Consider the following 21,635-nt stretch of genomic DNA (forward strand, 5'->3'; position numbering starts at 1 on the left):
AGGTATAAAATTTGTAGGTATAAAATAATATTTATGAAAGCTTGTAACGGGCTCTCTTCCGTTATTACACTGACGCACTGTTAATCATTTCTGATGAAACGGCACAAAGTGAACTTCCTCTCTCAAGCACTTTTCATGTTCACTTCATCTGATTTCTTTTAAATATGCATGAGTTCTACTTTAATGAATTATCATAAATTAATACTTTGCCACTGAATTATTCTGTAGCGATATATACTCCGAAATCCACAGATATGGAAATAGCCACCAAATTTAGTGTGAGAAAACTATTTGTGTTCACAACATATCAAGTGTTAACTTCAGCTATTTAGAGCAGATTCATAATCTTACTTATCTACATAATCTTACTCATGATCACACCTATCGTAACATCCCATTTCTTCCAATATGAATAATTCTGGGAAGCCAAAAAATTCTTCATTTGAAAATCAAATATCTATCAAGATAACAAAAAGTAAATTTAAACAGCATAATTTTTTTGTTTGTGTTTCAGCTTTACCCATGATAGTTATGCAGGGGTTTGGGTTTCTCCTTAGTGAATTCACGTCACCAAAACTTAAATAAACTATTCCTATTCTAATTTTATTAAACTACTGATTTGACAACTGTGCATGGAATAACAGAAACTTGAGATGTCTGGCTGGATGGACAGCCTAAATAATAAAACCTAAATAATAAAACTTTAATACTGGAACTTACTTGGCAGATAAAGGCTGTATAAAGAAAAATGTAGTACTGTATTTCAGAGACATTTCAACTTAAATTTACAATTTCCTTAGCCAACCCTCACAGTGGTTACCAACACGAAACTTTGAACTCGTCAACCACAAGACTCCCAGCCAATGTTATATAGCATTACGACAGCACTACTTCAAGATGAAAAGAAAAAGGAGACAAAACAAATGTAATTTTGATGAATGAAGGACTCCAATAAAAATAGACCCTGAAAAATTAGAAAGCATGAGATACGATCATATCAAAAACATTCAGCGTAAATATTTTAGCCAACTACTTAAATGAGTATAACTGTTTGCTAACAATAAAAAGACCACTCCAAAACTTACTTTATCTTTCTAAAATAAAGAAAAATACAGCCTTTACTGTGGTTTTCCTTTTTCCCCTAAATCAAATAAAGCAACGTTAATACACACTTACATCTCTAGCCTTCCCATAGAAGGCTTCTTGAAAAGCAGCCTCTAATGAGCCAATGAAATAAACAGGATGGCAGTCACCATATCTATTTGAGATAAAATTTTCAATTAATAAAAAAATATGAAAATAATTTCAACATTCTAGCTCTTCACATATTCTTTTAATATGATGCATTGGCTAAATCCTTAGAAAGTACTACACTTCTAAATACTTCCCTTCTGCTCTTTAACAGCTATATGTCCCCTGACATTCAAAAGCTCAAACTAATAACTTCTTATGCATTTCATCATTTAAAAAATTGTTTACATAAACAGACATTTGAACTTCTAGATACTTTTCCAATCACAACTTATTACTTCTCGTTATTACAGTTTTAAAGGTTAATTTAAGGCTATTATATTACACATTAATGCATCCCATATATATATACACACCTATGTGAATAAACCTTCCATTACACAGGACTGAGAACAGAAGACAAACTTTGCATTAGTTTGTAACATATAGACTTTCTGGCTGCCAAGCAGCTTCCACCTATTTGAGGAAGACAATTGTTTAACACCACATGATTTGGAGCTATAAAGTTATGGAAAACCAGCAGTTCTGTATTTTTAAAAAGTAATGATTTATGATTGTTCAACCACTTTATTATTGAGAAAACTCTTATTACAATTCAGGATATTTTTTTCAATATTAATCAGCTTCAGCTTTTCTGGTGCTGTACATCAAATTAAAATTGCTATTCATAATCTGAATCTCTGTCATCCTTCTGGACCCTTACATAATTAAGTAATGATCGTAAATTAATGGAAAATTAAGTAAGGCAAGAACCTGCCACTCTAAAACTTGGACTAAGAAATATGCTGCCTCCTAAATTGCCTCAACCAAATTAGCTTAAAACAAATCAGATTCAGATGCCTACATGTGTATGCTTACATAAGAAAATATGTACATTTGTTTTATTTTTACTTTCACAGTCCATAGGCTAAGCTTACCTTGAAGAAAATTCTGCTGTAAATTGTAATAAGGCATCTCCTTCATTTTCAGCATTTTCTGGCACTTAAAAAAAAGAAAGAAAGAAAGAAAAATGTAACCTTAGGGAAAGGGATTTTTATATGCACACTCACCTTGTTTCATGGATTTTTTTTTATGTTGGCAGTTTACTAAGCAGTTATCATGTTATATACATTTCATGAAAGACTACCAGCTATGAATCTTTCGAGAAACAGGGAATTTCCAGACACACCCAAGAAAATATTCAGGTTTTCCAAAAAGTAAAATCCTCAGCTCCAGTGTAATGTGATAAATCACCTGTTCAGAGTTCACACTCAGTACTTCCTTTATTACATTAAAAGTAAAGGACTGGTTTGAAAGGTTTGACACACTGTACTGCTATTTACTTTCCTTTTTTAACTTCCTATACATAATGTTAAAAATATTCCCATACCATTACAGTGACATAGATTTGCTGTCAGAAAACTTCTATGGTAATGACACTGACACAGGCCTGAAATAAATAATTAGCATATATAGGGTAACTGATGTCTATTCCCTTCTTATAATTCAGTACCAAATAATCATTGAGATAAAAGGAAGTATTTAATGTTACATGTAAATAGTTTAAAATATTCATCATCATAAGAGGCTGAAGCTAAAAACTCGCAGAAGTTTCAAAACAGGGAAGAGGAAATGTAGCTAGCAAGGATCAACAGCTTCATTTGATCATAGATCATCATTTCTCAGAGGTATATTATTATCATTCTTCAGCTACAAGCTAAAAGCATAAAGTTAAGAAGAAACTTCATCCATGGGAAGATGACTTCATTGTTGCCAGTTATACAGGTTTCCAGCATTTTCCTCTGAAGCACCCATCAGACACGAGACTCTCTTAACATTCCCTAGTGAAAGATAATTTCCTATGTCTTAGTATGCAGACCCATCATACGTCTCTGCTTTCACTAGTGCTGCAAAATCCACAGTAAATCAACTTTCAACTCTTACTCATTGGCGATTTCCTCAAGGCAGATGATGCTACTCCAAACATCTCTCCATCATCAACTCCAAACTCTGTAGCATCTTCAAAGTCATCTCCATCACTGTCACTAACCATATGAACATCAGTGCATTGCTATTAAAAAAAAAACAACAAAACAAAACCACACACACACGATAAGCCTCTATTACATAGGTCATCTTTAATGAAACACGAAATACATACATACTGAAAAGTACTTATCCATTTCTATAAACACTTGATATACTGCAATTAAGTTTATTATTTTATAGTCTAAGAAAGACTTCTAATTTTTACCAGAAGTCTGGCTGACAGAGCAATATTATGTGACAAAAGAGATTATTAAATAACTAAGGAGCTAGTTCTGTATATATACATAGTATCACAGAGTTGAGCAAATTTTATCTAAAACTCAAATTGTTTTTCCCCCTAGAGGTACTCTAGATGGTTACTACTGCATAAGAAAGAATGAAAAAAGCCACAATAGTTTTACTAACCAGATGCAGTGTACTTTAGCAATACTTGCATGGTGCAGGACAGTCCTTGGTACACTTGGAAAGGTACCTATCTTACTGCAATCTCTCCCATTCAAATTTAGGACTTGGAGGATTTTTCAATAGTTATTACAACTTGCCTTTTTTTTTTTTTTTTTTTAACTTTTTTCATCAGTAACTCGTTTGTCCAGTTCCTGTCTTTATTACAATTACATGTTACAAGAATTGTAAGCTGAATCTTTTTACATGTAGTTCTACTGACATATTTGACAACAGAAGAGACAATAACCAGTGCAAAACAAGACTACTCCAGCTTCTTCCTAGAGCATACTTGTTAAATCAAAATGTTCTTACCTCTTCTGACTGTTCCCTTGTTTGTACGGGTGAAGACCTTCTTCCAACTGTAAGTCGATGGCAAGGAAAAGTCAGTCCGGAAACAGCTAGAGTCATCTACAATAAAAAACATTGTAAAAAACAGTGATTATTTATTAACGCAATGTTCTCACTTACGTTTTTCTTTTTTCTTTTTCAGGTTGTTTTGATATTCAAATTAAAGACTGTACTACAGATGTCCGAATTAATTATACACATATAAAGAAAGAAGCCTGGAAAATTCAAATGATTCCTGACATAAAGATACTCAAAACATCCAACAACTATTACCGCACGTTCACCACTAACATATTGCAGTATTTTCTGTTAAGTGTGGAGTGCTAAGACTTAATTTCACGAAGCCGCAATGTCAAGTTTTAGGATTTGAGGTTTTCTGCATGTTTAACTACATGCAGTCTTCAGGAAAGGCTGTATGCCCAGCAAATGATGAAACAGGAACTACAGATGCTAGCAGGAAAAAAAAAAAGAGGTAACAATAGCTCTTTGTGCATTTTAGAGCCAAGGAGCTTACAGGTATGCACGCCCAGAGTATCCAAACACACCAAATGGAACTGCAAACTCAAAACTGGCTTGCATTGTTATTTTCTCCTAAATCAGGACTGAACTTTGAACCATTACCTGCAAATTTTCTGGATTTAAACTAGAATAAGAACAATATCTCATAAAGTTAAATGAAAAGATTTATTGATTTGTGTTTTAAGTGTTCAGGTTAATTTTTTAATGATACTATATTAATAAACTTTATTAACTATATTAACATATTTACTTGATTTGTTTTCATGTTGAGAATATTTTTCTCCTCCATGTAAAAAAAATAAAAAATAAAAATCAGTAAATTATACAGTGGGAGACCTTGATGACGTATATGCAATTCATTTTTCCTTCCTAGTTATTACGCAAATGTTAAGGTAAAGATGATAGGTACTGAAGCAACTAATTCAAAACAGTTAAGTCACCTTGCAAAAAAATTTTGATCATCTTGAAAAAATAGTCTAGTGTCAGAAATAGTAAAAGATGCAATCAAAACGTCTACTCAAAAAGTACATTTCATCGCCATCTTGGTCATTAATAATACCAAAGGCACAGGCCATGTTTCTCATCTGAACAGCACACATGAACCACAACAACACTAGTGAACTTATGGACAGCATAGGAAGGATATTCATGCCAACAGAAACAGCACTTTTTTCCTACTGCTCTTTTCCTTAAATCTAAACGTTTTAAAATTAGTGAGAGAAGAAATGAAGACAGTAATGGATAAAAGCTACCACCATTTGAAAAGACAAAATGATTAGATGTCTGCAAACATGAAGGAACAGTCTTTGGAGATGCTGATTGTACACACTATCATTATGACTAAAAACAAGAATAGTTCACCATTTTAGTATCAGAAAAAACCTACTGAAGACACTGGGAACATTGGGATCCATGAAATACAGCTGTAGCTTTAGAAAGCTAAACTACATAGTATTCATTGAGCCGAGAAATTTCACGAGATCCTTCTTGGTGAAGTCAACCATCAAGCTACTCGGTTTCACTGCATGAGTCCATCTAGCTAAATAGCCAACCGAGTACTAACGATTATATTAAAAATAACACCCGAGGCAAAATAAAAATACAGCCCAGTATCTTCTCTGCTGATCAAAGGAACTTTAAATATCATTCCAAAAAGTTGTACAAATTCTCCAGTTCTTCTGTGCTATTCTTTGCCATTTCAAGCATCCTCCACACATTTCTTTATACAGCTGAAGTGTACACATGGCCTACTGCCCTCTTCTGGAAAGCGTATCAGACCTATTCAAGTAGAGTTGGATGATCATAAAACAGAATTTTCAGCAGCACCTAAGCCCTATTTTGATTAAGACATGGAGTCAAATCTACAATATGAATAGATCTTAAATTAACAAGGTTTGCTTTGGCAACGAATCCAGTTTTTACAGAATCTGAATCTGACAAAATATTTGATTCTCAACAAATCTGACTGACTTGTCTGGCTGTATGTTCAAAATGTTGCTAACAGTAAATGGTTCCTTCAGAAACATGTACAGGACAAAATATTTTCTACATCCCGTAGAAGTCATAACCATTTTTCCTTGGTCAAAAAATGAGACACTTCAATTATACATTCCACAGATACAGCCTCCTCCTAATTAGATTGTAAAAACGGTAAGCCAAATCAAATTTACATCATCCTTAATCAAAACCTAAGAATAAATCATAAGCCTGAAATTTCATTTACTGCCATGAGCACTGGAAATATCCTGTTTCTTTTTACACATAATTCGGAATGACTTTATCACTTGCCTGCTAGAACTTCCAAAGATTTAATTTGCTGCAGGTCAAAGCGAGCTGATTAAGCAGCTAGTTACCAAATGAGCATTAACCTGTCTGAACTGGCCTACTGTCACATTCTCACAGCAAGGTTAAACAGAAGTTTAGCTGCATGAAAAACATAGCTATCATCTTAAAGGAAGTGAGTAATAATATTCTGGAACAAATGAAATATTAAAGATGACATACAGGTCAAGTGCAATTACCTATGAAACTCTCAAGACAAGACCGTAAACTGTATTCTCTGTAATAATCCACCAGTTTTAATTAATGTTTTAATTACCTTTTAATAATAAACAAATCCCAACTATTATAAAACCTGAAACTTTGCCCAAGTCACCCATGCTATATAAACTACAGGTAAAACAGACAGACACACACACACTTAAGTCCAGGATACATCTCTTTTAGAAATCCCTACTTAATAGCATCAAATATGCTGGCTGCCATCTGGAAGGACTCCTGATATCTTTCATATGCCCATTAAAAAAAGAGGCCCAAGCTCCAGCAGTTACTGTGCTGCTTCATCGCTTGGCCCAACAGCAGGGTGCTGCAGTCCTACCTGGCACCCCTAAATTACAGTATCTGAGTGTGTCTCAGAAATGAGCCAACAGCAGCAAGGGTTCAACACCAGAACCTATTTCATCCTACTCCCCAGACAGTCGCTCATATGTTTTTCTTTGTGAACATTTGTGTGAGAAATTATCCTCTGCTTCAGCTTGTTTGAGACTTTTTTGCTAAGTAAAGGTTAGGACAAAGAGGAAAGCCCTGTGTTTCATTTTGAAACTAATCTACGGGCACGTACGTTGCTCTGGAATTAAGTAAGCTTAATTCAATGATAAAGCAGATAGTCCTTTTCTCTCAAAAGAGAAACTCTTGAACTAGAAAGTTTAATCTTTATTTTGGAAATTATAAAAAATCAATACTAAGCAAAAGATTACTTTTGAGGCAGTTTGGTCGAGTGCTATGGATAGCAGACCTCAACTTTCACGATTATGTTGAACCTGGGCCAGTTTAGTGACGGGAGCACCAGCTGAAGTGTCTCAGCAGCAAGACCTCTTTAGATATCAGACTGCTCTTTGAGCGTTTTTTTTAATTCTTTCTGAATACCGCATACACTTACTCCCAAACAGAACTGTAGTACATTAAGCATACGAATCGTTGTCGCAGCTATCTTACTTGCCATGTGAATGGGTATAATCCTTTTATCAATCCCAAAACTGAAGACGCTGGTTTGTAGCCTGAGTACTTGGCCAGTCAAATTGCCAACTCATGAACCTGCATGACTGTTTGTGGAAAAAACTTAAAAGTCACTAACTTTTCAGAATATTTTCGTTTTCCCCATGAGAATCACCCTTGCCTGCTTTCCAACACATACTTTCAGAGACTCTATGAAGCGAACAGGTGGAATTAAAACTTGCAGATAGTCACACGTGGGTTTCTTAAGCATACCAAGTGCATAATTTAGTCTCCTGGTTTTTATAATCTAAGGAGTTAAAAACACTCAGATTACCTAATCCCAAATCTTTCAGGCTAGCGTCTCTAATTTCCGTTGGTTATAACTCTCACAATTAGCCCAAGACGACGTGGCACTCCACCCAGTGCAGCGCCTTTCCCATCTGTCTTTCGGTAACGCAATATCTTTAGAGCACCACCTCCAATCAGTTCCAGGTTTACACCTCATGTTCGGGGTATCGATATTTGATTTGGGTGAAAATGGGAAATGCCTGTTTTCCCCTTGTTAAGTAAGATGAAAATGAAGGCCACAGAGTATCCATTTGGGAGGCAGATAAATCTGCTGTTAGCCCACGTCATAATACGGAGTGATAGCTGGATAAACCACCCACACAAGTAACTTCAGCAGTTCTCTGTTATCCCAGTATCCGTTTGAGTTTTTTTTTTTTTTAATGTCTTCACTGTTATCGTTATACAACCAGGAAACTGCTTAATAAGTAAAAGAAAATTACTTCCAGAAAAATATGCCAAAAAACATTATTACTCACTCAGTGAAGTCCAATTTCTATAGAGATTATACAAGTATCTTGAAACCTAAAAACATTTTTTTTGCTTTGGAAACATTGGCTGCATGTGAATAATCTTTAGAGTATTATTAAAAGTGCTTAAGCCATTGTGAGTAAAAAAGAATTATCTAAATAATTAAGATTAGAAGTTCACGCTAAGTTTGAAGAGTCGGGATCTTTGAAACTGAGCTGTTGTAACAAGTAGAATTTATCAGCGCTACAAACTTCTAACTGCCCTCCATAATAAATATTATTCCAGTACACGCCAGCTCTGAAAACTAACAGACAGTTATGAACACTATTCAGCACTCTGACTAGCTTGTCAATACTAGCTAGATGTGTTTCCACATTAGAAAAAAAAATGTAAGCTAATATGGAAATGGTACGCCAAAATAATATTTATAAATCAGGAGGTCATCAGCTAAACAAGAACTCTTTCTAGAAGTCGCATCTCGGGCTGCAGTACACGCATGGAGGTTTAATAACAAGCATAGATCACATGAGAAGCTCTTCATCAGAAACGAAAGCACTGCTGCCTACAGACTGAAACCTAATCCCGATTCAAGCGCGCCGCATGACAGCTCTTTCACTGTGCTGAGAACGAGAGTTACTTAGTTTTTTAATATACTGGTTTTGTTCACCTATGCACAGCTAACGTATAAGAAACAAACATGACTTAGTACTTCTCTTAATACACCATGGTGAGTTATTCAAAATAACCAAAGACAGAGGTGCTGGTGGCAAAACACGCAATGACTGGCAGGAATCCCCATTATGAAAATTTCACTTCCATAACGATTTGGACTTTCTTCTTGTTGAAGAAATTACTGTGATTCTGTTTTCCCCTCATTAGGTAACAGCATAGAGGAGTAAGGAAGAAGCTCTGTCAAGCATTTCATTAATCATATTAAACTTACTATCCTGCAATCTGGCTCGTTTTTTTTTAAACAGTATAAGCTAACTCCTGGCATATGATGCATGTCAGTGACACTACAGAGGTGTGTTTGCATGCCTTTCTTGAAGCTAGGAAAAACAGTTGGCCTTTTTTGAAGATTACTGCATGAACAAAAGCGTGAGAAAGATCATTCTTGTCCTAGTTACTCTATTATACTCCATACACGGACTGTACTAATAGCTGAGTTTAGATCCTAAGCAACATAGAGTAGAAATCAAACACATTCATGTGTACCAAGAGTAGTCAACTAATACATGACATTAAACAATTCATCAGTTTTCTAGATTTTCTCAGCTGAATAGCACAGCTCCTGCAAAGACGCCTTTCCGTATCTCCGGGTTCAGTTCATTCTCTGTACTTTCAATTGGGGTACGTAAAACTGTAATAAGTGAGAAACTCTCTTCCTTCTTGGTCTAGATAGGCTTCAGTTTAGATGTTTGTAAGGCATAATTCATCACTGCTGGTCCCTTCTTCTGGATGGACAGATCTCAGAAGAATTCAAACAAGTTTTTTTCTCCAGGTCTGACAAGATGCCATCTCTCTCTCCTCACTAGATGAACTAGTTTCCCTTTTCAAAAAGACTACCATTCTAACTACGCAGAACAGGAATTTAGAGAGGAATACTTTTTCAGCAGGGCTAGGTCAAGGGGCAGACCTAAGCCTTAGACCTCAGTCTTTAAGTCAGGCCAAATCGCAATCCGAGGGTGAACTAGGGAATCAGATCAGTTCCACCCACCTTTACTCTCCAGAAAGACACAGGAAAAAATGATCAGACAATCTATTTAAAACACATAGAAAATAAGCCACGTTGCTTGCTGCTCACTACACACTGGTGGTTGCTCACCATTGGAGCAAGATGAAACGGAGTCATGTCACAGCATAGGTGGTGGAGGTGCAGCTCAGCCCTCGAGCTCTGGACTGGCGAGGGTACCTGAGCTGCTTCAAGCTCACGAGCATTCCCATTTTCCATTTTTCTTTTGCAACCTATCTTTTCTGAGATTAAAGAAAATGAGAATTTGAAGTACAACCAATACATACAGCAAGCAATATTTGTGTGGTGAAAGGAAGATAATAGTTAATCTGACATATGGGAAAAATCAACGAGTAAAAGGGATGGGAGATAGAGCAAACGACGGTTGGGGAAGTCATGCTTCCAGGCTTGATATTTAAGAGTTGGCAGTCTTCCAACCCACAAACAGCTCAAGAAAAGAATGGTTTCTAAATGCACCCAGCACAGTACTTGAATACAAATACTGAAGGGAGGGGAAATAAGAGTGTTCCAATTCCTCTGCAGTTTTTTGGGATTCACCTTTCAGTATCAGATGGCTCCCTGCTCTTTCTGGATGAAGTCCCAAAACCAGAAAGAAGCCAATCCATTCAGAGAGATGATAGTGGCCTCACAAGCAGATCATGCTACTTCTCACAGTACGCAGAGACCCATGGTTTCCAGAAAAATACTGCCATGACACGAGAGGTCCTTCATATCAGGCTGTTCTTCCCATGGCCCTGGTTTTCAGTGTTGTTTAACCAAGCACTATTAATGACGTGCGGGCAGCCCGTTGTGCTCAAACAAACCCTCACTAAACTCCTTGGGAACAAAAAAAGTGTTCAGCACTTTTCAAAACCCATCATTTATCACTGTCTAATTATGGATTAAAAAAAAAAAAAGTCTATCTTGTTTTTACTACATAATCTTACAAAGTCAAAGGGATAGAAGATTTGAGAATTCATGCATGTCCATGTCTAAAAGCAATGTTTTAAACTTTAATGGATTAAAGAATTTCTGCAAATTAAAGTTCATCTTTTGCTTTGCTCTTTTCTCAAAGCTAATAAATACCCTTTCTTTAGCAACAGGTTGTAAAATTACTTTTTCTTTCCATATTGAAACACCCTGTATATATAAAACAAGTGTTTTCACACCAACAATGAACAAGCATCCCACTATAAAATGAAGCCACATTAAAATTAAAAGAAGTCTATCAACTGAACATTTTGAAATTTACAAAAACAAGAGGTTTTGTACTTGGCATTAGAGAAATTTACTACCCAGAACTGAACAGTTCTCTTCAGACTACATTGGTCAATAAGATATTATAGAACATAATTTAAAAAAAAACAATCAATCAATCAAAGCCTGTCTACAACATCAGCCCTTATCCCACCTTGAACTACCGTAAAAAGCAGATGTAATTCCAGGTTAACCATTTTGTCTTTTGACATCAAATAGCGTTAGCTGGAAAAAACGCTCAAATATGCTATAGGTTTGCTTGTATTAAAACTGTTGCACAAATATTAAAACGAATAGAAGCATTTAAAAAAAAAAATCTGACAGCCCTTGAAATCAACTTCCCCTGGAAAAGAACTTCATTTTTATTACGCATCTTCAGTACCACAACAAAGTCTTGACAGGTATTCAACGTTTCATTTTAAACACTAACTGGATGAAAAAAAATCTGTAGGGTGGAGTGTGTTCAGGTTATAAATCAGCACTGCTTATTTTAACTCCTCACAAAGTGTTGTTGAGATAATTACTGCTGACAGCTTTAGTCAAGGTTCATTTCACTTTTTCTACTATTTTTCCCCTGTGAGAAGTTCAGCAGGGCCCATGGGAAGATCCACCCCTCACACCTGTTAGCTTTCTTCTGTTACTAGGGCCAGTTTGGACACGTCACTTCAAATTAGCGTTGTACTGGCGCGCTGTGACAATTACTTATCGCAGGTTTCACTTTAAAAAAAAAGTTTCTAATCCAGCCACAAGAACAGTGTCAGAGTACGTAATTTAAACCTGTCAACACAGGTTGCAGGAAATTCATTCCAAGGATTTTAGTGACGTTCCCATGGTAGCGCTTTTAACTATCGCGAAGATTAAAATAACAAAGGAATGCCACAGAGTTAAAATATAGATTTCCAAAGATCTGAACTGAAAATGGTATCTCAAATATTCACAAATTCAAAAAATTTGATAAATTCCTTAATCTTAAGATTAAGAGATTGGTTGGCTTAATTTTCCAAAATTCTTCTGAAGTTTAGTGCACAGGGCTGCATGCGAGAGGTACGTATCTTCTCCTTCCTTTCCCACTACAAAGGGACAACCGTGGAAGTTCTTTAACAGAAGTGCTGAAGGCAGCGGCACAGAGAAGATGCTGTGGACTCTGCTTGTGGATAAAGAGCATACAAGTAGAAAGCTGCAGAGGAGCCCACGGCGCAGCAAACAGGACATTTTTTTCTTTCAGAATAGACACCGGATGAGGGATGGTGGAGCCACATCAACAAGTAGGTTAAAGCAAACTTCACAAAACACTATCAAGAGTTTCTGAAGAGATTTAACGTAAAATTCTGCTATTCCTCCGAGAGCATGCAGCTCTGGCATGCTGGTTGAATGCACGCTCCAATTTTTCCTAAGGTTACTGTTAATCACCAGTCGGGTTACTATAAAGTCTATCAGTCTCATTTGATGGCCAAATGGAAGAGAAAACGGTCCCTCATTTTCATTATTTATCTGATTTGATCACGTTTAGCTAGCCAAGTTCAGCAATTAAACAGAAGAACAGATACAGTAATACTTAATGTTGCTTCAAGCCTTTATATATATATATTTAAAGGAAACAACAGGGAAATAATATTTACCTGTACAAGAGAACCTTAATAAGAAAGCGATATATTTGAGAGGTTGAAATAAATACCCATGATCACTTACAGAGCTTATTCTTGTTAGACAAAAGCTGTAAGTATTAAAAAGGATGAAAAATCTGCCAAGCCATTCGCAGCTACTTGAAACACAGGGTAACAGAATTAAATAAATGCTGAAAGACCTGGAACACAGTTAAGTATGGACCATGAGGCTAATTGTGGATCTTGAGTTAATTACTTTCCACTGATACGTTTTCTCAATGGTCTTTTACATCAGTTTTTTCTTCCCTCGGTCTGAACCCCAAGGCAATTCAGAGCGCTAGCCTCCAAACTCTGGGTGATTCATTGTGTACTTCTGCCTTAGGATTTTTTGCTCACGCAGAGAAAGCCAGGCTTTCACATCAAGTTGATGTTAATGTGCACTGACAAAGCAACAGTAAAGGAGCTTCATGTATGTCACAACGTGCACTCCTTAATTTAGCAATTGCTTTATACTGATATGCAAATAATGACACATTTCCCAAATTTCCAATTCCTCGGCTATGCTTTCACTAATTACTCAGTGATTAAAACTTACGCCTGTAAATTGGTTAAGTGAATTTACTAATAAGAACACCTGTGTGAATGAACATTGATCTACAAAACATGCACGCCCAGGACGGATCATAACTCGCTGCGTGCTCCTGAATATCTCAGGAACTGAAAATAAATATTCTTTCACCAAAACAAGATCTATTAAGATTAATACAGTATTATTCATAGATAAACTGGGATTCCCAAACCTTTTTTCAGCGTGGACCCAAATAAGAGCGTGAGCGCATGCGGGTGACAGGAGTCAAAGCACGCATGCCCATTTTCAGTCGCTAAACGAGAGTAGGATCAAGCTAAACAACAGAAAAGGTCTATAGGAAAAATGCCAAGAATCCCTTTAGTACCTGGAAACGTGGGAAAGCATCAGCACCCCCTGATCCATCACCTCTCTGAGGACCATCACCACATGCTCTGCAGTCTGATTATGGTATTTTATGATGCTGCTTACTCTTACTTTGGATACTCTACTGGTGCCTGTGCAAAGCTCAGTTACACTTACTTGACGGATGTGGCATCATGTTCTCGTAACAGCAGCAAAAAATAACTAAAAAATAAATAATTTGTCTTCCTATGTCTCCCTCCCTCAAAATTCTTCATAGTTAAAATGCTGAAAAGCAATCAAGGTAGTAACATTGTCCTGTTTCACTTGCTGGCTTCTGTACCAGAACAAAGTGTCTGCTAGCTTTCTGATATTTCTTTAAGTAAATGGGTAATTGTCATGGAAGAGCATATAATAATACCATTTCTGCTAGGTCTGATCACAAACTGTCCCACTGTTTTTTGCTACTCAGAAGAGCCAGAAAACTATTAAACAGATTTTTAAGGTAACAAACAACTGCAAAATGAATTAATAAGCAATAGCATAAACCAACAATCTATTTGATTCACTCTGACCACAACTGAGCACAGATATTCAAGGATACATCTTGGGAACCGTTTTGCATTCACAAAGAGTACCAGCCACCCGCTTGGCACATTTCTGGACTATGGTGGGATGCCATTTACTTCACAGCATCATACAATGCTTTGGATGGCAAACAGAAGAGCGCCTGGATATGTTTCCAGCACTATATAATTCCTTGGCAGAGTTCAAGCAGTTGTGCTAGCAACACTGCTTCCAACAAATGGTGCAAGCACCAATGGGTTTTTTGTGCTGCCTCTTCTTCCTGGATATCACTGTTCAAGGAATCAAATTTTTGCAGTGTTAGCCTTTTGAAAACATGGTGTTATTGGCTTCTAAAAACGACCTTCTGAAAAGGATATCTGTTTCTTATTTTCTGTGCTTCCTTTACCTGGAATATATGAAAAGGCCTTTAATTCCTTGCACCAGCAGGATTAAAGGCACTACATTTATATCCTCCTCAATTAAAGTAAAAAGGTCAAAACTAGAAATGCTAGTATATTAAATAACCACATATGCTTCTGTGTACGTAAATGGTAAGTTGTTGTGTTACGGCAGAGGCATTAATTTTATTCATTTACTAAGGCTACGTATCACATGTACTTTGTTGCTGTATAATTGTTACAAGTGTGGCGAGCAAAATATTAAAAACATAAATAATTAAATAAAAAATAAGTATTTACAAAGTGTCATTCTATTCAGAGGCCTCAAAGAGCTTGATAGATCTGAATCCTTCCCAACATTTTAGGTTGGATTTTCTCAGTCATCTAACAAGACTGAGATGGCCAATTTCTACCAAAATCCAGCAGAGGCCATGTAGCTACTTTTCTTTGATTTTTAGGGAAGTTTAGTACTAAGTCTCAAGTAATTCAGTCTTCTCATTTCTAAGAGGAGGCCTAAGTGAACTGTTCTATTAAACGTCATAAGGAAAGTCTGCCAAGCTGCAAATCTGTCCAAGTTTTGACCACTGGGCAGTACCTACATTTAAAATAGGAATTCAGTCCAATGATTGCTATCGAAAACCAGGTGGTTCTTGTATTTGGTAAAGGAAGTAATCTGTCTAAAATAGATTTATCATCTAACATTTCTTAGTTTTACATTTTATCACTAGTCTATTGGACTTGAAAAAAATCCCAAGAGAGGACCAGGTCAGCTCCCTTCTATGCATTTAAAAAGTTACCTATGCATCAACTTAATATTACTTAAACAGCACTTTTGTAAGAACAAGCATTTAAGAATGTTATATTAGGCTCTGCACACAGTTAGAACAAAGCCCAAGTAAAGTTCTAGCAGTAGCAACTGTATTCTCACTCACTCATAAAACAATAAAAACGATGCTGTAATTTTACATAGCTTTCATTTGCAACTACATGGTAAGTTCACTTACCATACATTTACCTAAAATGAAACTCTGCTTACAGAGTTTTAAACACCTTCAATCAATTGCAATGGATTTTCATACACCTTCTAGTGAAGCTTTGGTCTGCTGATATAGTGGAGCTTCATTACAAAAGAAATAAGCACCACTGTGATAATCCTCCAGGAATAATGTAATTACCACTTATCAAACAGGTGTCTGCTGTATTCCAAGGAGATTATCACTTCCTATTCTGCTCTCTGAGAGCAGAGAATAAAAAAAGCTGCTACTATTAAATGACTGAGGAGAAAAGGAGTCTTTGATAATAGCTCTTGCTAGCTTCTCTCAGCAGGACATGAAGCAAATGTAGTCTTTCTATAACTTCTTACCATTGAAATGAATATTCTAGTCTCCTCTGTAAGGTGAGTTAGAGCACTTAAATAAGGCCACTCCTGTTAACTGAATCTAGAGGAGTATCTCTCTCTCTCTCTCTCTCTCTCTCTCTCTTCCTTGACTACTCTAAGGACGTCAGCTTCTATCTTGTGCCAAAACGTAGCCTTTGTGAGTACTCCTGGAAGAGGAGCTCAGCCTGCTCGAGCTGCAGAGCGGCTTGGCCAAACATCATTCAGAGATGTTTCTGTGATAATATAGTGTTTGATGAAGGTACCAAAGGAACTCTAAGATGAAGCTAAAAAGGTTGTAGGTTAAACTCTGATAAAGCGTAAACTGGCCAGAGGCAACTTTGTGGCATTTTTCATCAAATTCACTATCTAGATGGACTGAAAGTAAAGGGGCCTAAACTACCTCTGTTATCAATGTGCACAAGTGTGGGCAATGCAAAGTAACCCTCTGGATGTATCCTCCTGGCCAGGTCTTTCAGATACCTACAATGTGGAGGAAAGTCTGGGAACCAGAACAATGAGCCTTTGAGAAAAAGAAACAAACATACTTAAATTAAAACTCTAAAATTACCTTGACAAAGCCTTTGAAAGATTCTGATGTTTAATGTCAACTCCAATTTGAAAAGCTCTCTAACTGTGTTGGAAGCAATGGTTAGTACAAAACATGACAAGCAACAATCTTAGTGTCAAATAAATAGTATTTCCAAAAAAAGCAACAAAAAAATCTGTATATGGTGAGAGAACCAGCACTAAAATCTATTACTTAAGGTCACCATATGGTCACTAACTGACAGAAAGAATTTGACCAAACCATATCATGAAGCAAACATTGTTCAGCATCTCCAAGCCCCAGATCCTGGAAAATGGGCAGGTCTCCTCTCTCGCTGAGGGTTGCCATGACCAAATCATTTACTGACAGAGCTGGAGTATCTTAAACAATTTTGTAGCTGACGTAAAATATTATGGTGGCATTGGCTTTTTCTGTCAGCAAATGAATGTGTTTGCTCTGCACGGCGGGAGAAATGCTTGACACGTTTTGTATTGTCTTGAGCTGTAGAAGACTGACACATGGATATACTTCAAGGCACTCAAATACCCTGAGCTGTTAGGTCATCAGAACAAGCCCAGCAAAGAGGACTTGAAAACTCCTCTAGGTATGTCAAGATGGTCTGCTGTCACTGCCAAGGCGACAACACATGCCAGCCTGTTGAGTAGGAGATACCTCAGGCTGCATATCTTTAAAAACAATGCCAAAAGCACTTTCCTATAACAAGGTTACAGAGTGATGTAGGTGCATGACACAAGTTGCTAATACTATGAGGCAAAACATGCAATTGGTTTGGAGGAAAGCCCAGGGTTACAGCCGAGCATCAAGCGTAAAGGAGCAGTTAAGAAGGTAAACAGCCTGCATATCTGCAGAAGGAAACAAAAGACTGCTTCATAGTTAGCTAGTGATGACAGTCTGTAGCTAGGTGCTTCAGAGGAAGTGAGATACTAGCGGTCCTGCAAAAACTGTCTCCAGTGAAGACAGGGAAGATCACTACTACCTCTGCAATATTTCCCAGGAAGAAAAGTGGTTCCTGTTACTACCTCTGCTGGGACATTAAAAAAACCCTGCTGATGCAATTATCCCTGTGCGGCTAGATGGAATCTAGAGGGAATCATGACACCGGCACATCATGTCAAAGTATACTTAAGAGATCTGGGTGGCCTTGATTTATCCTATCCAATATGATCTTCTCTTTTACATATAGTCAACTCTATCATATTTTGATTTGCAGATACTGTCTTTAAAAAGACTTCAGCAGAAACTGGAAGCAATGTTGAAATGATAAGCTGAAGCAGAAGTCTCTGAGTCACTCCTTGTTTACTAATTTTAAACGCAACTCCTTCTAATGAGTTTTATGAACATATAATTTTTAATAAAAATAACTATCTTGCCAATGGGGCATAAGTTGCAAAGTAGGGGCACCTAAAAGCATTGTCTCAATAGAGGAAGGAGACTGTCTTGCAAAAGAAGAAAATAGTAAAAGATTACAAATAATTATGCCTATAGCACTGTTGGTGTGCCTTATGCTTTAAAATACCAATGTCAATAGAACTTATCCTTGAATAGGTGAATTAGTAATGAAAACCCCCAAAATGCTACCAGCCTGTCCTACAGAACTAAAGTTGATTGCAATAGGTTATGCTGAAATGAAGTCAAATTCTCTCTCAGTAGAAGCTGATGCAATTTTAGTTGACGATGCTCATCTTACACCAGCAAAGAATTTGGCTTTTCAAGTCCTTATTTTGAAGGATCATGATGTACATGGCAAATTTATTGTAATTCACATTTCTGAGATAAAACATGTCAGTTATTAGCACTGAACAATTACTCTACAGAATTTATGAGAGACGCAGCACTTGAAACTGATACTTGGCACTTTAAACTGCACATGGAATGAAAGTAAGCAGCCTGCAACTAGCATGGAAGACTGCACAGCTTTCCTTAATATCCCTCAGTAGAAGTCATGAGACCAAATACCAAATCAAAACATAATGTGGTTTTGTAAAGTAAACAAAGGCAAAATTATAGTACGACCATTTCTCAGACAATAAGTGTTACTCAGCCCCTTAAATATAAACATTATAACAAACACAAATTTTATAAACTGTGAAGACAACTGAAAATTTAAAGACCTGGTGGAAGGTCTACAGGGAAATAGGATTTGGAATTTAGGAAAGAGAATGTAGAGAATAAACTAGTATGTTTATTCTCCACATTCCTCTATCAGAAACAGTTTATTGGAATAGATACTTGGAGTTTGTATCTGGAGATGGATTATCTCTCAGCAGTGAGATTCTTCAAAGCATCCAGAAAACAGCCATGAATAGTGGCAAATGGCTTCCCCAATCTCCATGCTTGCAGAAAGTTGAATTCACAAACCCCAGGTTATCCAGGGCCCTCTCCCGCCAAGCCCTGAATATTCCCCGCGAGGGAGATTCCACCACTTTCCTGGGCAACGTACTGCAGCGTTCAACTGCTCTCACAGCAAAGAATTTCCTTCTTGTATCCAGGATTTCTCCTGGAAGAGAGATTATCTCTGTAATCCAGGACAGGATTTCCCCTGAAGAAGCTTGTGCCTGTTGCTTACTGCCACCATGCATCCTTTTGAAGCGAGTACTTCCATCTTCCCTGAAAATACCTTGTATGTGTTGGAAGACTATGATTAGATCCCTCGAGCTTTCTCTTCTTTGGGCTGAACAAGTCAAAGTCCTTCAACCTTTCTTAATTTGTCAAATTCTCTAACCCTCTAATCATCCTCCTAGTCCTCTGCTGGATCTTCCACATTTTTTCAATGTCTCTCATGAACCGGGGAGAACAAAACCAGACACAGTATTCCCAGTACGCCTAACAAATGCTGAGCAGAGTGAAATAATCACTTTCCTTGACCAGTTTGCTCTACTCTGTGTCCTGGGCTGTGTCAGCAAGTCTGTCTTCACTGCTGCAAGGGCATGCTGCTGCCTCATGTTGACTTGCTGTCCAGCAGGATCCGTAGGTCCTCTTCGGTAGAGCTACACCCCAGACCGTCAGACCCAGCCTATACTGCTCCTGGGGACTATTCTGCCCAAGCGCAGAACTTCACATTTATCTTTGTTAAACCTCATACAATTAAAAAGATCCAAGTTGAATTTTCACCAAAGTCAATCCCAAATTAAAATAACCTTCTAGATTTGTGAGATCCATCTGTTCCAGGTCACATTTACAGTAACAAAACAGTAATGAACTATTTGAGTTAAGACTCACAAACCACTTAGAGAAATTTAGGACACAGCTATTCATCGATTAGTCCCCATAAAGTAGCCTAAAAGTCTGAACGTTACTCATTTTCAAAGAGGATAAGAAAATATTTTGGGTATGTCTACCCGTATAATGGCATACAAAGTAGAGAAACCTAAACTAGCTCTGAACAAAAGCATCTCAGGATTGCTTCTTTCACAGAAGAGTGAAGGTATTTGAGAGAAACACTTCTTTACAGGGACAAGCCATGCTGAGGAGAGGCATACAGCTGCAAAGGTAGAAGTTTGTTCTATTCCCAGCACAACCAGTTTCCGGTCACACGACACTGTGCTATACAGATGCAACACTTTGAACTGTAAGGTTGTATTCTCCATCAAACACGACACTTGAGCTGATGGGCTCAAAGCAGGAGTCAAAGTTTCACAGTCATTCTAAATTCCTGCCCTAGAGACACTGACTGACCTGAATTAAAAAAGAAAAGTAAAAGAAAAAAGAAAAAACAACCCCTCCCTTCCATGTACATGGGGAAAAAAACAAAACAAAACAAAAACATTAAATATTCTAGAAGACAGATATAAACCGGAAGAATCACGTACTCAGCAGGAAATTAAGATGACAAGAAAATACAGGGAGTAAAATAATTTAGCACACAAAAATTGTTCTAGAAGTTCCTCTTCTAGAAAAAAATGCATATTTTAAAGAACTGTAATATCACTTTGCTGTAAATTTCAGAGCATTAATGAGCCTTACTTAACAGGTACCAAGATGTAAGCTAGCAGATGAAATGAGCCAAGGACCATGAATGAAAGTGACTCGGAACAACATTATTTTAAAAAGACTGTTCAAAGAGACTAGATGGATGGACAGTGGCTCTTCTAACCAGAAGACAAATATCACAATTTTTTAAATAACAATTGGCTGTAAGAATAATATAATGGCTTATTTTAGCTCACTACGGACCAAGGAAATTGGGAGGGGGGGGAAAAAAAAAATCAATGAAAAGGAATCAGTGAGGAACATGTAAACTATTTAATACTTGAGCATGTTAGTGGGAATCTTCGAAGGCAAAACAACCTACTTAGGACTATGCTCATTACTGTTACTTTCAACAGACGTTCATGCTTTTTCCTCACGTCTAACATTCAAACACAGTCATCCCTCCCTGGCAGATGGAGGCCGAAAGAAGGCTCAGATGAACTGTGCAGCTTAGTTATTTTGAAGTATTAAGGATCATGAACCTAAAGAGCTTTTTAAGGCCTACATAATAAAAATATTTCACTGACTATACAATTTTGACTGACGGGGCTTCTCAGATTAAATCTAAATAGGTTGTCTAAGGAGATAAGGGAATCACCACCGCCGCAGGTCCTGAAGAACTGGCAAGAAAAATTACCCGTCTGGAATGACGCAGGTTGTTAACCCATGGGATGACAGCCTAAGGATCTCCCCACAGCACTGTTTCCTACGATTCTGCTAATGCCTCGGTCCTTTTAATAGAATTGGCTCTTAAAGACAACGGAAGAAAAGCTGACCAAATGAGAGAGATTCACAAATTTGCCAAAGCACTACCGGTCTTGTGAAACATTACTT

General features: G+C 37.1%; 1 protein-coding gene across 2 annotated transcripts in view; it reads right to left on the bottom strand.

The window, feature by feature from the left end:
* FAF1 (Fas associated factor 1) overlaps positions 1 to 21,635 on the bottom strand; it is a 183,780-nt gene that overhangs the window by 59,098 nt on the left and 103,047 nt on the right. For both annotated transcript variants that reach the window (XM_068953099.1, XM_068953098.1), the window contains exons 9-12: positions 4,036 to 4,131; positions 3,175 to 3,301; positions 2,169 to 2,232; positions 1,177 to 1,258 (exon numbers count right to left, since the gene is read on the bottom strand). In XM_068953099.1, the coding sequence (XP_068809200.1) occupies positions 1,177 to 1,258; positions 2,169 to 2,232; positions 3,175 to 3,301; positions 4,036 to 4,131 (369 nt within the window). The remainder of the gene's footprint in view (positions 1 to 1,176; positions 1,259 to 2,168; positions 2,233 to 3,174; positions 3,302 to 4,035; positions 4,132 to 21,635) is intronic.

The sequence above is a fragment of the Struthio camelus genome, chromosome 8 (assembly GCF_040807025.1).
Source record: "Struthio camelus isolate bStrCam1 chromosome 8, bStrCam1.hap1, whole genome shotgun sequence".
Lineage (NCBI taxonomy): Eukaryota > Metazoa > Chordata > Aves > Struthioniformes > Struthionidae > Struthio > Struthio camelus.